Raw genomic sequence first — 13,459 nt, 5'->3', positions numbered from 1 at the left:
ACAAGCTACTACTACATATATTGTATAAAACTCAATTTTCTGTAAAGCTGCTTTGCAGTGATTTGTATCAAGAAAAGAGCTATGCAAATAAACTTGAATTGAACTGAACTTTGTAATAATTTATAAATTAATAAGCAAATTCTGACTGAAAATCATTTCAAAGAAACAGCAATTAAATGTCATTTTGAAGACTGAAATAGTATTTTCTTATAAAACATACTCCAATAATCTTTGTTTATATACAAATTGAGATTCAGTTGAGATTGCTTTTAGATAATTGTTCATATTTAGATATCAGTGCATCTAAATGTTTCATTTCCAGATTGGTTTTCAGTTAAAAGTATGAATATATATTTTTTTCTTTTATAAATTTAATACGCCTTTTTCTTCTCTGATCTTTCTCAATATTAGCTGTGTATGATTGGTGATGGAAATGCACCGACAGAAATGTGCTCCTCTAAAATATTTGCTGGTAATGTCATTTATCTAAGAGCTTTAGATGGGATAATCAATGGTGGGTCATGGAGTTGAATGGTTAAAGTAGCTTTCTCACAAAGGATAAGCCTCTTGGGAAATCCTGGATTATGCCGACATCTGCGTTATTGGTGAACATTCGGTTGGGCTCAACAAGAACAGCCTGATTTTGAAGTCCTTAAATCACTCAATATCTTTCATGTTTGTGTATATTAATTAGGATCCATAGGATGAGTGGTTTCTGTTTAGGGTAACACATAAATGACGTCCTCGCACGGTGTGTTTCATCATTGGTATAGACTGTACTGCATTCACTGTGAAGCATTACTGTACACGATATCTGTGGTCACACATGTGCATGGTAGTGTTTTTGAGTAGCATCATTAACCTTGTGATTACCATGCAGAACTGCACAAGAGATGCACTGTTGTTGTATTTTCTGTCTGGTTCTGATGAACATCACAAGAGAAATCTGACTGGAATACAGTGCACTGTGACCTGCCGTATGTTTTCTAGGTTGAACAGTAGGGAAAATGCCCCAATCTGGTTCTCTTTGTAAAGAAAAAAAAGGCTGTTTTGTACATCCCAAAGTACGTTCCCAATTCCTTTTGTATTGCACAATTCTGCAACCCAATGCCAGCCAGGCAAATCAATTAAATCTACAAAATGACATAAAAACTAAAACTAAAAGTGAAGCCAGTTTGACATGTAGTCTTAGCATTTTCCCCCTCTTTCTAGTGTATTGCATTTAATAGTGCATTTTGCCTCCCATGACCAGATATGCATTGCAACCTCCATCCTTTCTTTCATTCCAGTGCTTTGCCTCTTGTCCTGCCCGCTCTGAAGTTTTGGACGAATAAGTGCATCCCTCCTTACCTGCTCTTGCCCTTAGTATGCTCTTAGCACCCAATATTCCCTGCCACACACTTCAAGTGTTGGCAAGTGTAAAGTAGAATAAGTGAGCTCATGTTATTTTTTTGTTGTTGTTGACCCCGCAAAAAAAAAAAAAAAAAAAGGCTAAACATCTTGCTGTTAGAATATCATGTTATTAATCCTGATCTTTTTTTCATTAGACCCACAAGGCTCCAAATCGGATGGTACTCACAAGAAAGGTACTTTCTTTTTATTTATCCAGGATTGTACAAGCATAATGATTCATGCAATCCGGGCAATATCACATCTGAGAACGGGCTAAATTATACAATGAGTTAGAGATGTCTGTGTGTTTTGTCAATGGTTGAGAGTTACCCAACTAATGCAATCAGACGTACATCAGACATGCAGCAGTTTTTTTTCTTCTTCTCAGAAATGGCATGCTAACACCAAATGACAAATGAGTAGTTTTAGTTTACTTTGTGGTATAATTGGGTATCATTGCTTGACCTTTATTTACTGGTGGGAGGAATATAGTTATCAGGCTTGCAAAAAAAGCATGCATTTAATTATTAATCCGCTTTCCTTTGCTTTTGCTGGGGAAATGAGTATTTCTTTAATTTCGGATGTAGCCTCCAGTTGTTGATTTAGCTTTGGAGCTTATTGACTGCCACTATTTAGTGCCAGTGCATCCCTTTGTGTAACCGGGCATGCTTTTCATTTGTGCAGCATTGATTTTTCTTCTAATCTTGGCTTAAATTATAATTAAATCAGGAGAGCAAATAAATGTATACACCTGACTGAAAGAAAAAAAAAAAGTTGACGCTGTTATTCGGCTAAATTGTGTTGCTTTTAGATAACAAGCCATGCTTTCAGATATTGCCTTTAAAATGATCATATCTGATTCTGATGTACGGTCACTCCAGTACTGCATGTAATGTTGTTGTTGTTGTGAGTATTGAGGCTGCAGAGATGCAGTTTTAGTCCTGTGGACCACACACTGCTGCTAGAGCCCTGTTATTTAGCTTTATTAAAGGAAATATTACTGTAACCGCTCACCCCCTATATGTAGACTTATGTCTAGTCTTCTGGATGTTTATCATGGCTCCAGTGTTCTCAGTCTTCGATCACAAATCATATTACTACAGTATTATACTGCATTTATCACACAATGTTTAATCATCATTTATCCCAGCTGAGATTACTGCTAGCTAATGGTGTATGGTAAAATATGTCTGCGGTGGGTTTAATGTGTATTGTATGCATATATTAGCAGTGCATTAAGAACCATGCTCATAATGTTAGTTATTAGTCATATTCTTTTGGAGTTTTTCAAGCCTTGACACCTTATGACCATGTAAGGCTTGTAGATGTCTTTGCTTAGGATTTTTCTGTTACTTTAGTCGTTTTTTTTTTTCACAATATGTAGGACTCTGTGGACTCTGAGGATTTTTTAATCATAGTGTAATGTTGAAATCAAGCTATTTTTTATTTTTAACTACACTTCCAGCTATGCAAACAATGAAATGCTTTCATATTACAATATATAAGGCAATATAATTTAAATTCTATAACCTGGTTTATAGAATTCCAATTGGTATTGCCTTATATATCAAAATATTTATGAATTTCATTGTTCATCAATCAGTTTCCAGGCATTTAACATCCTCTTACTGGGACATATATGTGTGTGTGTGTGTGTGTGTGTGTGTGTTATAAAATTCTAATTTAATTTAGAAATTCAAATTTATTTAAAAGAAAAAGACATTTCTAGCAGAGCATGTTTGAGTATTACCTCTGTTTGCTCATAAAAACAGAGCTTCAAAAGCATATTTGCCATTTTGTCAGCTACACCGCTTAAAGAATGCTTATTAATGGAAAAAAAATTACACTATTTTGATAATAAAATTTTCAAAATGTTTGAAAAAATCTGCTAGCATCATTCCTACTTCTAGCTAGTTATTCTTAACACTGGTAGGACTGTAGTATGAAATTATTATTAAATTATTAAATATCTGAATGTAAATAACCCCTGTAGCATTTCAGTAGTGTGACCCCTGAATCCTGTATTGGACATTAAGTAGTACAGTGCCATCTCTACCCCAACTGAGATTTTTGTGAGTTTAAAAGAGACTCGTCACATTAATCTAATTTTCTTCTTATTTCAAATCTTCTTATTTCACATGCATGGCTGCTCTTTATTATGAAACAGTCTCTCATATCGTTAAAAGCATCAGTAAACCTCATTGTGAATCAATTTTGCTGCAAAATTGACCATTTTATCTCATGACTTCTGCGGCCGAAGCTACACAGGTAATCCAGTGTAATCAAACTGTAGTCGACTCATTCTCTATTCTGGACTCAGAGCCTCAGCCCTCCTATTGATTTATGTCTCTCTCCTCCAAGGCTGTCATGTTTCCCCTATCAGTGATGCTAGCCTCAGGGGCAGGAAGAGATCCTGGTAATTTAGCAGGGTGTCATTACTTATAGGCATGTGACAATGCTAACTCAGACTCTCTCTGAAACTAGCTGTCACTGCACGGGCATCTCTGCCCGTCTGAGCCGCCGCTGTCCGACTCTTATGAATTTTAATACAATCCCCTTAATGGTTAGGGTCGCCTCTAGCTGAACCGAACCTGGAGTGATGGATGGCTGTGAGTCCTGCTCAATCTGGATTTGGTTTTGCTGGAATGGGTTGTTTTAAGTAAAGAACGCATGGAATCTGAAATGATGTTTCAGTCTGGGATCCATATAGCTGCTTTTGTTATTGTCCATTAGGCAGGCTGTTTTGCTAATTGTTGTTTTGTAGTAGTCCTTTGCTAACACATTTCAGGGCTTGTTGTGCTATAATGCATTTTTTATGCATAGAAGTTTTTTGTGTGTGTTTTTTTTACTACTGTTTTATTTTTAAAATAGTATTTTTATACTATATTCTGTTTTAGTATTAGTCTGTTTTTTGTGTACCATTCAATAGTATATTCTGTATTTTTAGTATTATGTTTTTGTACTACTCTACCATAATTCTGGTTTTAATGTTAGTCTATTATAGTGCACTGTTTATATCCTATACTATATTCTGTTTTTGCAGTATTCTGATATAGTATTCTGCTTTACTGTTCTATATTATGTTCCGTTTTTGTAGTATTCTAAAATAGTATTTTGTAATTATGTTGTTTTAGATAGCATTCTGTTTTTTTTTTACTATTTTATGCATTGTTTTTTTACATTATACACATCATACAGTTTTAAGTAGTAGTCCTGTATATTATTATTTTAGTGTACTATTTTAATTTGTAGTATTCTGTCTTTGTACTATTCTGTGATACATTGTTTATTATTCTATGAAGTAATTTTTTTTTTACTAGTCTATACAGTAGGGCTGCACAATAAATCACATTTACAATTATGGATGCCACAATTGCATAACCAATTAATAGTTCAAAGTCCACTTATGTTATTCTGCATGCTTAAGTTGTGTTTTTTTCTTTCTACATGTCATTTTAAGGGGTTTTTCTCCTTACTTTAATTTTAATTTAACATTATAATACCATTTACGTTTTTATTTACTTATAATAAGATAAAAAAACAATCTAAGGTTTTGAGTAAGTGTTTTCAACTTGTTTATTTTCATATAAAAATACGGCATGCAGTTGCATCACACAACATTATGAACATCATTCAATGTAAATTGTGATAATCGTAATTAATAATCGCAATTACAATTTCAAGGAAATAATCAACAGTTATGATTTTTGGCATAATCGTGTAGCCCTGCTATACATGTTTTTTTTAGTAGTAGTCCAGTATATTATTATTTTTGTGCGCTATTCAATTCTTTATTTTGTAGTATTCTGTATTGTAATATTTGTATTTAAATTTGTACTGTTTTACACTATTTTCTGTAGTACTGTAGTTTTTAGAAGTATTATATACTATAGTATTCTTGTATTAAACAATATATATGTTGTCATTTCTGGAGTAAACGTTAATGTGTTCTGTTTTTTTAATAGTATTCTATTAATTCTGTCAGTTTTATTGTAATCTATACTATATTCTCTTCTTGTAATATTCTATACTGTATACTTATGTGTACTATAAATCTACTCCACTTGTTATATTACTAAGTACTAAAATGTTTTTTGTTGTGCACTAAATTCTTTCAAACTTGAAGATATCCCATTGCTGATGCCATCACAACATCAAACACCAAAATCTCAATAGAGATGGATTTTGGATTATGTAGCAACATGAAGCTCCGCTCCTTCACTAGAGCTTAAAACCTTTTTTACAACATCAGTGTAACTAGAGCAGCGCAGATTGAAAATTGCCCCATGCCAATAGATTTACTCCGCATCAGCCCGGATGTCAGCGTTTGAGGAGTAAGAGGAAGCCCTTGACATTTGCCCCGGCGTTGATTCACTGAGGTGTGATGAAAATAGTGTGCTAACATGGAAAAGCCGGTAGGGCACTTTGCTGTCCCTCTGTTACCAGTAGATCTCTCTCCAATCGCAAGCTGCTTTGCCAAGACCTTATACTGTAGGTGCTACCCAAGCCATATAAATATTTAATGCCTCAGTGCCATTGTATTTCTGCTGAGAGCAGCTCGATTTTTAACATGAGCAATATCATTAAGCTTTCTTTATTTATATCAGACACTTTCATTTGTGGTGGTCCACTTACCCGGGAGGCATCTTAAGTTCCCGTTGTTTGTAATAAATCTGTTTTGACTTGAGAGTGTCCTCCGGGTACAACATCTCGTACGCCATTTTCCCACCAGCTGACCGGCGTAAAACCGACCGATGGCTTTTGAGGCCGTTTCATTCTAGGTAAAGAGTTGGACTCTGCTATTGATCAGTTCAGACATGGATCTTGTTAATGAATGACTATAAACTGGTAACTGTAAAGATGAGTTGTGGTTGTTGGTTTATGAAGAAGTAATTGGTCTCTCAGCTCACTGTTTTTTTTGTGTGTTGGTTGTAAATTATGGGAGCTCTACAGAGGTTATACTTACCCAGGGGATATTTGATTAATGACTGTTATGTTTATGCACAAAATTAATCACGGTAATGACTCTCTGAATGTCTTTCTTTTCTCCATAAATATTGAATTGTTCAACGCCAATACAGTACCAAAAAAAACGCTCGTCCCTCACTTTCTCCAGCCCGACTCACGTGTCCTGCTTGTGTCTGTGTAATAAAAGAGAAGCGCAGTGAAACGTGTGAGGCTTTTAAACTACCGTCACCTCTACGAGACGAGGACGGAGGCACGGCTCAGAAATTAAGGTCTGATTCGTTGGGAAAGACAGCGGAGTAAAAAATGTATAAATAACCCGAACGTCCCTTCGCTGGCTGGCTGCATTGAGACGCTCTTAGGACAGCAGAGCGAGATTGTTTGGCAAAGACATGGCAAAGCAAATCATTCTTGGCGATGACTCACCCTTTCCTGACAGTTAATGAGCTCTGTCGTTCTCTCTCTTCTCTCCTTATTGGAGGCTGAGCTCACAAATGAACTGCAGTGGGGGTGAGGACATTAGATTTCCTCTGCGCTGCGTCACATACGGCAAGGAAAGCCAAGAAGAGACAAATGATTACAGCCGGTATAATACCCAGTGGAAGAAATAAGCCAGGAGCAAGAAACTACGAGGTCTGACACTGTACAGAGGCTCAAACGGGAACTGCCAGATAATGTGCTACGATCTGAGCCAGGTCCAAACCTAGTTAGTTTCCTGCAAAGATTGCTTCAATACACACTCTCTTAAGAATAAAGGGTCTTTGTTGGAATCTATGAAGAACCTTTAACATCCATAAAACATTTTCATGTTCCTTTAGTAGAAAAAGCCTCATGTATATCATCTGTGGAAGGCGTGGGACCATCAAATGTTTGTCCAATCAAACCCCATGGTTAATGTTCTTAAGGGAGATGTAACCCTTAGTCAGACTAGGCACTGTATTGAATTTAACACGGATGAAAACAATGCAATGATTGGTTGGATTAAGTCTTTAACTGTTCACGCACTGTATGAAGGTCCTAAATCATGTCATTTTCACAGCTCGACTTTATTTTTAAGTTTTATGGAGTATGTACTTCTGTCCCTCACAGCCTCATTTTCATTCCTGTCGAAGATTATATATGGTGCTACCCTGACTACATGCTATTTGTCAATTATTATTATTTTTTCACATTTTGTCAAATGTAAGGTGGATTTATTTCCAGGTAATAGTTTTCTAGGGGTTGCACGTCAGGAGAAATTCGCAGCCTTTATAGAAGGACTAACAGATTTTGCCAGACTTTGCAGATTGCAATATGTTTCTTTGCAGTAATCTACTCATTCAGCACCTTAGGATGCTGCGAGTGGCTCGTCAGCAGGCAGAGAAATGGGGTTGAGGGTTTCTTCATGCTGTGCAGCGGCTCTGTATCTAACTAAATCAGAAGTCTGGAGAAGCCTGACGGGGTCTTTACGAGGCCATGAGCGCCGTGTCACTCAGAATACCCCCCTTTCTGTGTTTACAGAGCCGTATGTGATGGATCGCTCGGTTGTTTTTAACAACAGACGTATGGTTTCTGTTCAGCGTCTCTATGACTGCAAGCTTTCATTTGTGCACCAGCAAGAGATTCCCTTAAATATTTCTAAAACAGAAATTGGAGGAACAGTGGCTTGCCTTGTCCCAATAATAAAAACACTTGTCTTGTCTTTACAGAAGACTCACCTCAACATCCTGTATAAATCATTTTACTCCATATTTTACAATATCTTTGTTTTGTATGCTAAGATGATGCAAATATCTTAAAAATAAATTTTTCATGCTTTATGTCAATGACAATGTGCTTATAAAGCAGTAACAGGTAAGTTTTGGTTAGCATTAGTAGTTGTTTTTTAATAAAGAGTGTGTTTTTTTTAAGAGACAAATTTAGGGGATAACTCGTTTAATGTTATCAGTATTAGTTAACTTATTTGTCCTTTTTCTATCCTTTTTCTTTTCCCACAGGTCCACCTGTGAACGTAACATGCAACATTTTTATTAACAGTTTTGGATCTATTGCGGAAACAACAATGGTGAGTATGTTGATTAATGTGATGCAGCCCGAAGAAAAAATCTGATGTCTGTTTAAATAGGAAAGTTCACACTATTTAAGTGAAAACTATTTTAAATACATTGATTTTGTATGCTACAAATACATTTAAGTGTTTATGTGCTTAATTAAAATACCCTGAAATTGTACTTTTGTTATACTGAACTGGAATAATTAAAGTCTATGAATGCACTTTAATTGTACAAAGATGTGCTGAGATCTAATTAATCCTATACTGAAGTATTTTTGATTGTGCAAAAGTGGAACTGTTGCAAGTATACTTCAGGTTCACTTTAAATATATTGCGTTTAAAAATATTGTATTAATAGTGATATGCATAAATGTGCATTGTGCAGTAAAGAAATACTCCAAAATATTATATTAGTCATAAGTGATATGTGAAAAAAAATATGTTAATGGATTTGAAGTATACGTAGTATGAAATACATGTATTTTAAATAAATTATGGCATTTTTTTTACTAGAAGGTAACAATAACGACACAGAGAAACAATATTGTTGCAATCAAATTCAGTAAAAATCAGTAAAATAATTTACACCCAATCAGAATCCATCTTTTTTTAAACAGCTGGAGAATTTCAAGAGGCAGGAGAGTAAACTGCAGCACAAGCTTATAATAACCAGACCATTATCATCCAAGGCTAATATAATTATCATTCCTGATGCTTTATGTGATCACCACTCTTTGCATAGTAATGGAAAGATGGTCAATTGAATATGTGAACCCATTGATTATATGCCTGTAAGTACGTCTTGTACAGCGCTGTTTATAATGCATGTCCATGCATTGCTAGATGGTTACAAAAGCAATGGCATTTTTTCCAAACATTGGTTTGGTGAAGGTCATACTTTTTTCAAGTGTTGATGAGCGCAACAATAAGTAATGCCAAGATTTAATGTTTGGCACCAGCTGAGCAGCTCCAAAACTTGCAGCTTGCAGAAGCCCCTCAAGCAGAACAAATGCAGTGCTTTCCACTCTTTCTTTCCTCCATAAGCAGCAGAATTGATCAGAGTTGCTCGTGCTCGTGTTCACACTGAGCAAGCGGCGGCCAGGTGGCGGGGAACGCCAGCGATATCGATAAATCTTTAGCGCTTATAGGGCAGCTGAGAACAATGTCTCATCCAGTAATGATCTGAGCGGCTACTGAGATGGGCGTTCCCCCCGGCCTTTCACTGTCCTAATTGTTTACCCTTTTTTGTAAGGCACGGGGCCCACGGGAGAGGCGAGTGGCTATTTAATTAGCTCGCCAGCTCTTTCATTTTCTTGAGGAAGCATGAGAGACTGAACGTGTACATTTCAACGTCCGTCATTTGTTAGCAGAGTTGGGCGCGCGAGAGTCGTGCAAACTTTTTCTAATATGTCACCGTCAGGATAGGATCTGGCCTTGGGCTTGAATCGCATTATGAGTGGGTTGTTGCCATAAATCACTCTCCTTAGCCTAGAGAAATCAAATCAGAAAAAAGCTGCATGCGCGCTGATGAATGTGCGCCCACTCCTCGCTTGTTTGCAAAATCATTGTGTCGGAAACTAGCTGTATATTTGAAGCTGTTCTGTTGTAGTAATGGATGTCAGATATTTGCATTAGACAAGAGCAAAAGGTTTTACTAATTTTACAACATATATATATATGCATGATTTCTGTGACGTTAAATGTGTGTAATGTTTGCTTGCTGAGGAGAACCGATGTGTTTGCATAACACCTGAGATAATGCTACCGTTAATGAAGCCGCAATGTAGCGCTCTGTTGTTTTTGCAGGGTTCATTTTGCATCCGTGGGCTGTTTATCATAAAGGAGAAATATTGACAAAGTTAAATCGATGGGACTTGTTCTTTTCCCGTGCTACGGTGGCTGCGCTCTCCGAGAGGGAAATCTAATAACCCGAGACGGATGATTCACCTCCATCAGAATATTTCTAAAGTCTTGGGTCACCTTACATTAGGATAATTGCCCTGAAATATCCTTGAATGTTGAAACTGATTGCCATTGCAAAGGTCATCCACTATATTCTGTGCTTTGCCGATCACCCCAAGTCACCCCAAGGTACATTAGTGTCCAGACAGTTTAATGGTCTCCCTGAAATGATATGACCGCATGCCTGTTTTGGAGAAGAATTGACAATTATGGCAGTGTGTTGGGGAGAAATGCCACTGCTTTACGATGTCTGCTTTTACACACTGGCCCTCTCACCTGTCTGCCTGCATGGATAACAATTATCTCAAGCTAAATACATACTGAGACGACACCAAATCGACCTGGACTGATATTAGAAATAGTAGCATGTTCTTGTGAAGCTTCACAGGTTCCTGAAGCTGATAAAATGTGCTTGCTTGCTTCCTCACCTGTGATCTGTTGACATGGCTGTCGTTGTGTGCCACAGGATTACAGAGTGAACATTTTCCTGAGACAGCAGTGGAACGACCCTCGGCTGGCCTACAGCGAGTATCCCGATGACTCCCTTGACCTCGATCCCTCCATGTTGGACTCCATTTGGAAACCCGATCTGTTCTTTGCCAATGAAAAGGGAGCCAATTTCCACGAGGTTACTACTGACAACAAGCTTTTGAGGATCTCCAAAAACGGGAATGTTTTGTACAGTATAAGGTAAGAGGGCCATATATAACCTTATTCTGTTAGACATATATTATACGGTGTGTTTGCACACTTGTTAGGGAGACCGGGGCAAGTTGTCACAACAGTGTTTACAGCAGTCTGTATTTCTCAGGGTGGATTTATTTCTTTGTGCCCTTTGAAAAAAGGACATACAGTTCATTAAACACACGTTGACCTTTTGGATTACATGGTTCAGGTCATTTTGTCACAATACATGAGGTAAGTTGTCACAGTGGAGCCTGCCATTAAATGCATATTATAGAATAAAAAAAAAATACTATATATATATATATATATAATTAAATAAAATCATTATTCATCAGCAAAAATGTAAAAGATGACTAAAAATCCAACAAATATTGTTGTAAATAGATTATATAAAATAAAATGTATTCCAACTTGTTTGTCTCTTTTAACAAAAATTTGTGCTATCATATACGTGCATTATATTTGCTACATTTTATTAAAGAAATGATTATTTTTATTCAGTAAGGAAGCATTAATTTAATCTAATTCATTAATTCAATTCGGTTATTAACTAATTAATTAAATTCATCCACAGGTGACAGTAAAGACTTATTTTAATGTTACAAAAGATTTTTATTTCTAATAAATGCTTTCTATATATATATATATATGTGTGTGTGTGTGTGTGTGTGTGTGTGTGTGTGTATAAACAACAACAAAAAAACACATCATTACCGTTTCCAGAAAAATATTAGTTTTTTAATCAGAAGTGTTTCTTGATCAGGAAATCAGTATATTAAAATGATTTCTGAAGGATCATGTGACACTGAAGACTGGAGGAATGATGCTAAAATACAGCTGCGCATCACATGAATAAATTTAATTTGAAAATATAGTGAAACAGAAAACAGTTATTTTAAAATGAAATAATATTTCTAATTATAACTGTTTCAACTACTATTGTTTTAATCAAATAAATTTGAACGGTTCTGAATCTTCATACATCACACAGTTTAAACTGCACAGCATGTTTGCTTAATTGTGTGGTGTAATTGAAAATTATTTTATTATTAAAGAATGAAAAGGCTTAAAGCAAAAAGATTATGGCCCGGTTTCACAGACAGGATTAGTCACAGACTAAGCCAGGATTAGCCCATAGTTCAATTAGGACATTTAACTAATTTTTATTAACATGCCTTAGAAAAAAACATTGCTTGTGTGCATCTTAAGACAAAACAAAGGCACTGATATATTTCAAGTTTAATGAGTGCAAGTTTATTTCAAATAAAACGGCTTAGATTTACACTTTCGTATGGGACTAGGCTTAAACCTTGTATTTGAGTATCCTTCTAAGCATGTTTCCATTCATTTTATGTCTTATCATTGTAGCATTAAAGAGGACTGAACTTATTATTTAATAGCCATGTGGATTGGGAAGCCTCATCTCTTAACTTGACACTATTAGATGAACCTTTCAGATCAGTTTGGTCTCAGCTGTGAACTCCCTCTAGATTGCACCAGCCACAGTGCACAGTTAAATTGAACATTTCAGGTAAATAACCTCTATATTGTGATAGTGACATGATTGCAGCCTTGAGTGAGTTTCTTTATCTAGCTTTAGGATTGTTCGAGACCGAGTTAATAATCATAGATTTAATACACTTTGGGTGCATTTCTTAAAGAGATAGCCACCCATAAATGACACATCTCTCAATATTTGCTTATATTAATGTTGGCCCCGTCCTGTATGATGTTATTTCTATGATAATAACGATTCATAGTGACCACAAGCTGACAGAAAGCACCATAGAAATGGTCTGTACAACTTCAGCACTATATTTTTAGTCGTCTGAAGTGAAGAGCAGAATGAAGTTTAAGTTTGCCATCTATGTTCCAGGTCGGACATCAATAACATCAAACATTATTGGTTTTCCAGTGTCTCATAACCAGGTGTCTCATAAAACCAAAACGGCTTATTTGATTTGAGAGCTGCAGCAGAGGTGGAAATGATCAGTGAAAAACAACTGATGGCAGAATTGTTATTACAGGTGCAGTGTTGATATTGTTAATCGTAACTAAAACCGTTAAAAAAATGTTTGCGTTATTTGAAGTAAAGCTGAAATCGAATCAAATCTGAATAATATTGCACTGTAACCAGATGCACATGAAAAAAGGTATTTTTTTCCTTGTTAATCAGAGTTTTTGTCTTAACTATGACAATAATAATCTTAGGTTCTGATTTGCTTTTGTAATGTTAGTTTGCGGCACCTTTGTAGCCTTACTGAAAGCAACTATGGATAATTTATCTTAGATCTTACAAATAAATAAAAGAAAGCATAAACATTACAACTGTGAACTTGTTGTGAACTGACAAGACAAATATTGTATCAGTTACTCAGTATATATTAGGATCATTTTTAAATGGTTTGATATTGTATTGTA

At 35.8% G+C, this 13,459-nt stretch overlaps 1 protein-coding gene across 2 annotated transcripts in view; it reads left to right on the top strand.

Annotated features, from left to right (window-relative positions):
- Window positions 1-13,459, top strand: part of LOC113057822 (glycine receptor subunit alphaZ1-like) — a 45,222-nt gene that overhangs the window by 11,584 nt on the left and 20,179 nt on the right. Inside the window, exons 3-5 of one of the 2 annotated variants that reach the window (XM_026225351.1) lie at window positions 1,548-1,586; window positions 8,334-8,401; window positions 10,818-11,041. In XM_026225351.1, coding sequence (XP_026081136.1) covers window positions 1,548-1,586; window positions 8,334-8,401; window positions 10,818-11,041 — 331 coding nt within the window. The remainder of the gene's footprint in view (window positions 1-1,547; window positions 1,587-8,333; window positions 8,402-10,817; window positions 11,042-13,459) is intronic. The other variant, XM_026225353.1, reaches the window with a different exon arrangement.

This window comes from Carassius auratus, chromosome 39 (genome assembly GCF_003368295.1).
Source record: "Carassius auratus strain Wakin chromosome 39, ASM336829v1, whole genome shotgun sequence".
Taxonomy (NCBI): Eukaryota; Metazoa; Chordata; class Actinopteri; order Cypriniformes; family Cyprinidae; genus Carassius; species Carassius auratus.
The sequence above is the reverse complement of the archived record's forward strand: the minus strand, read 5'-3'. Positions and strand labels throughout refer to the sequence as shown.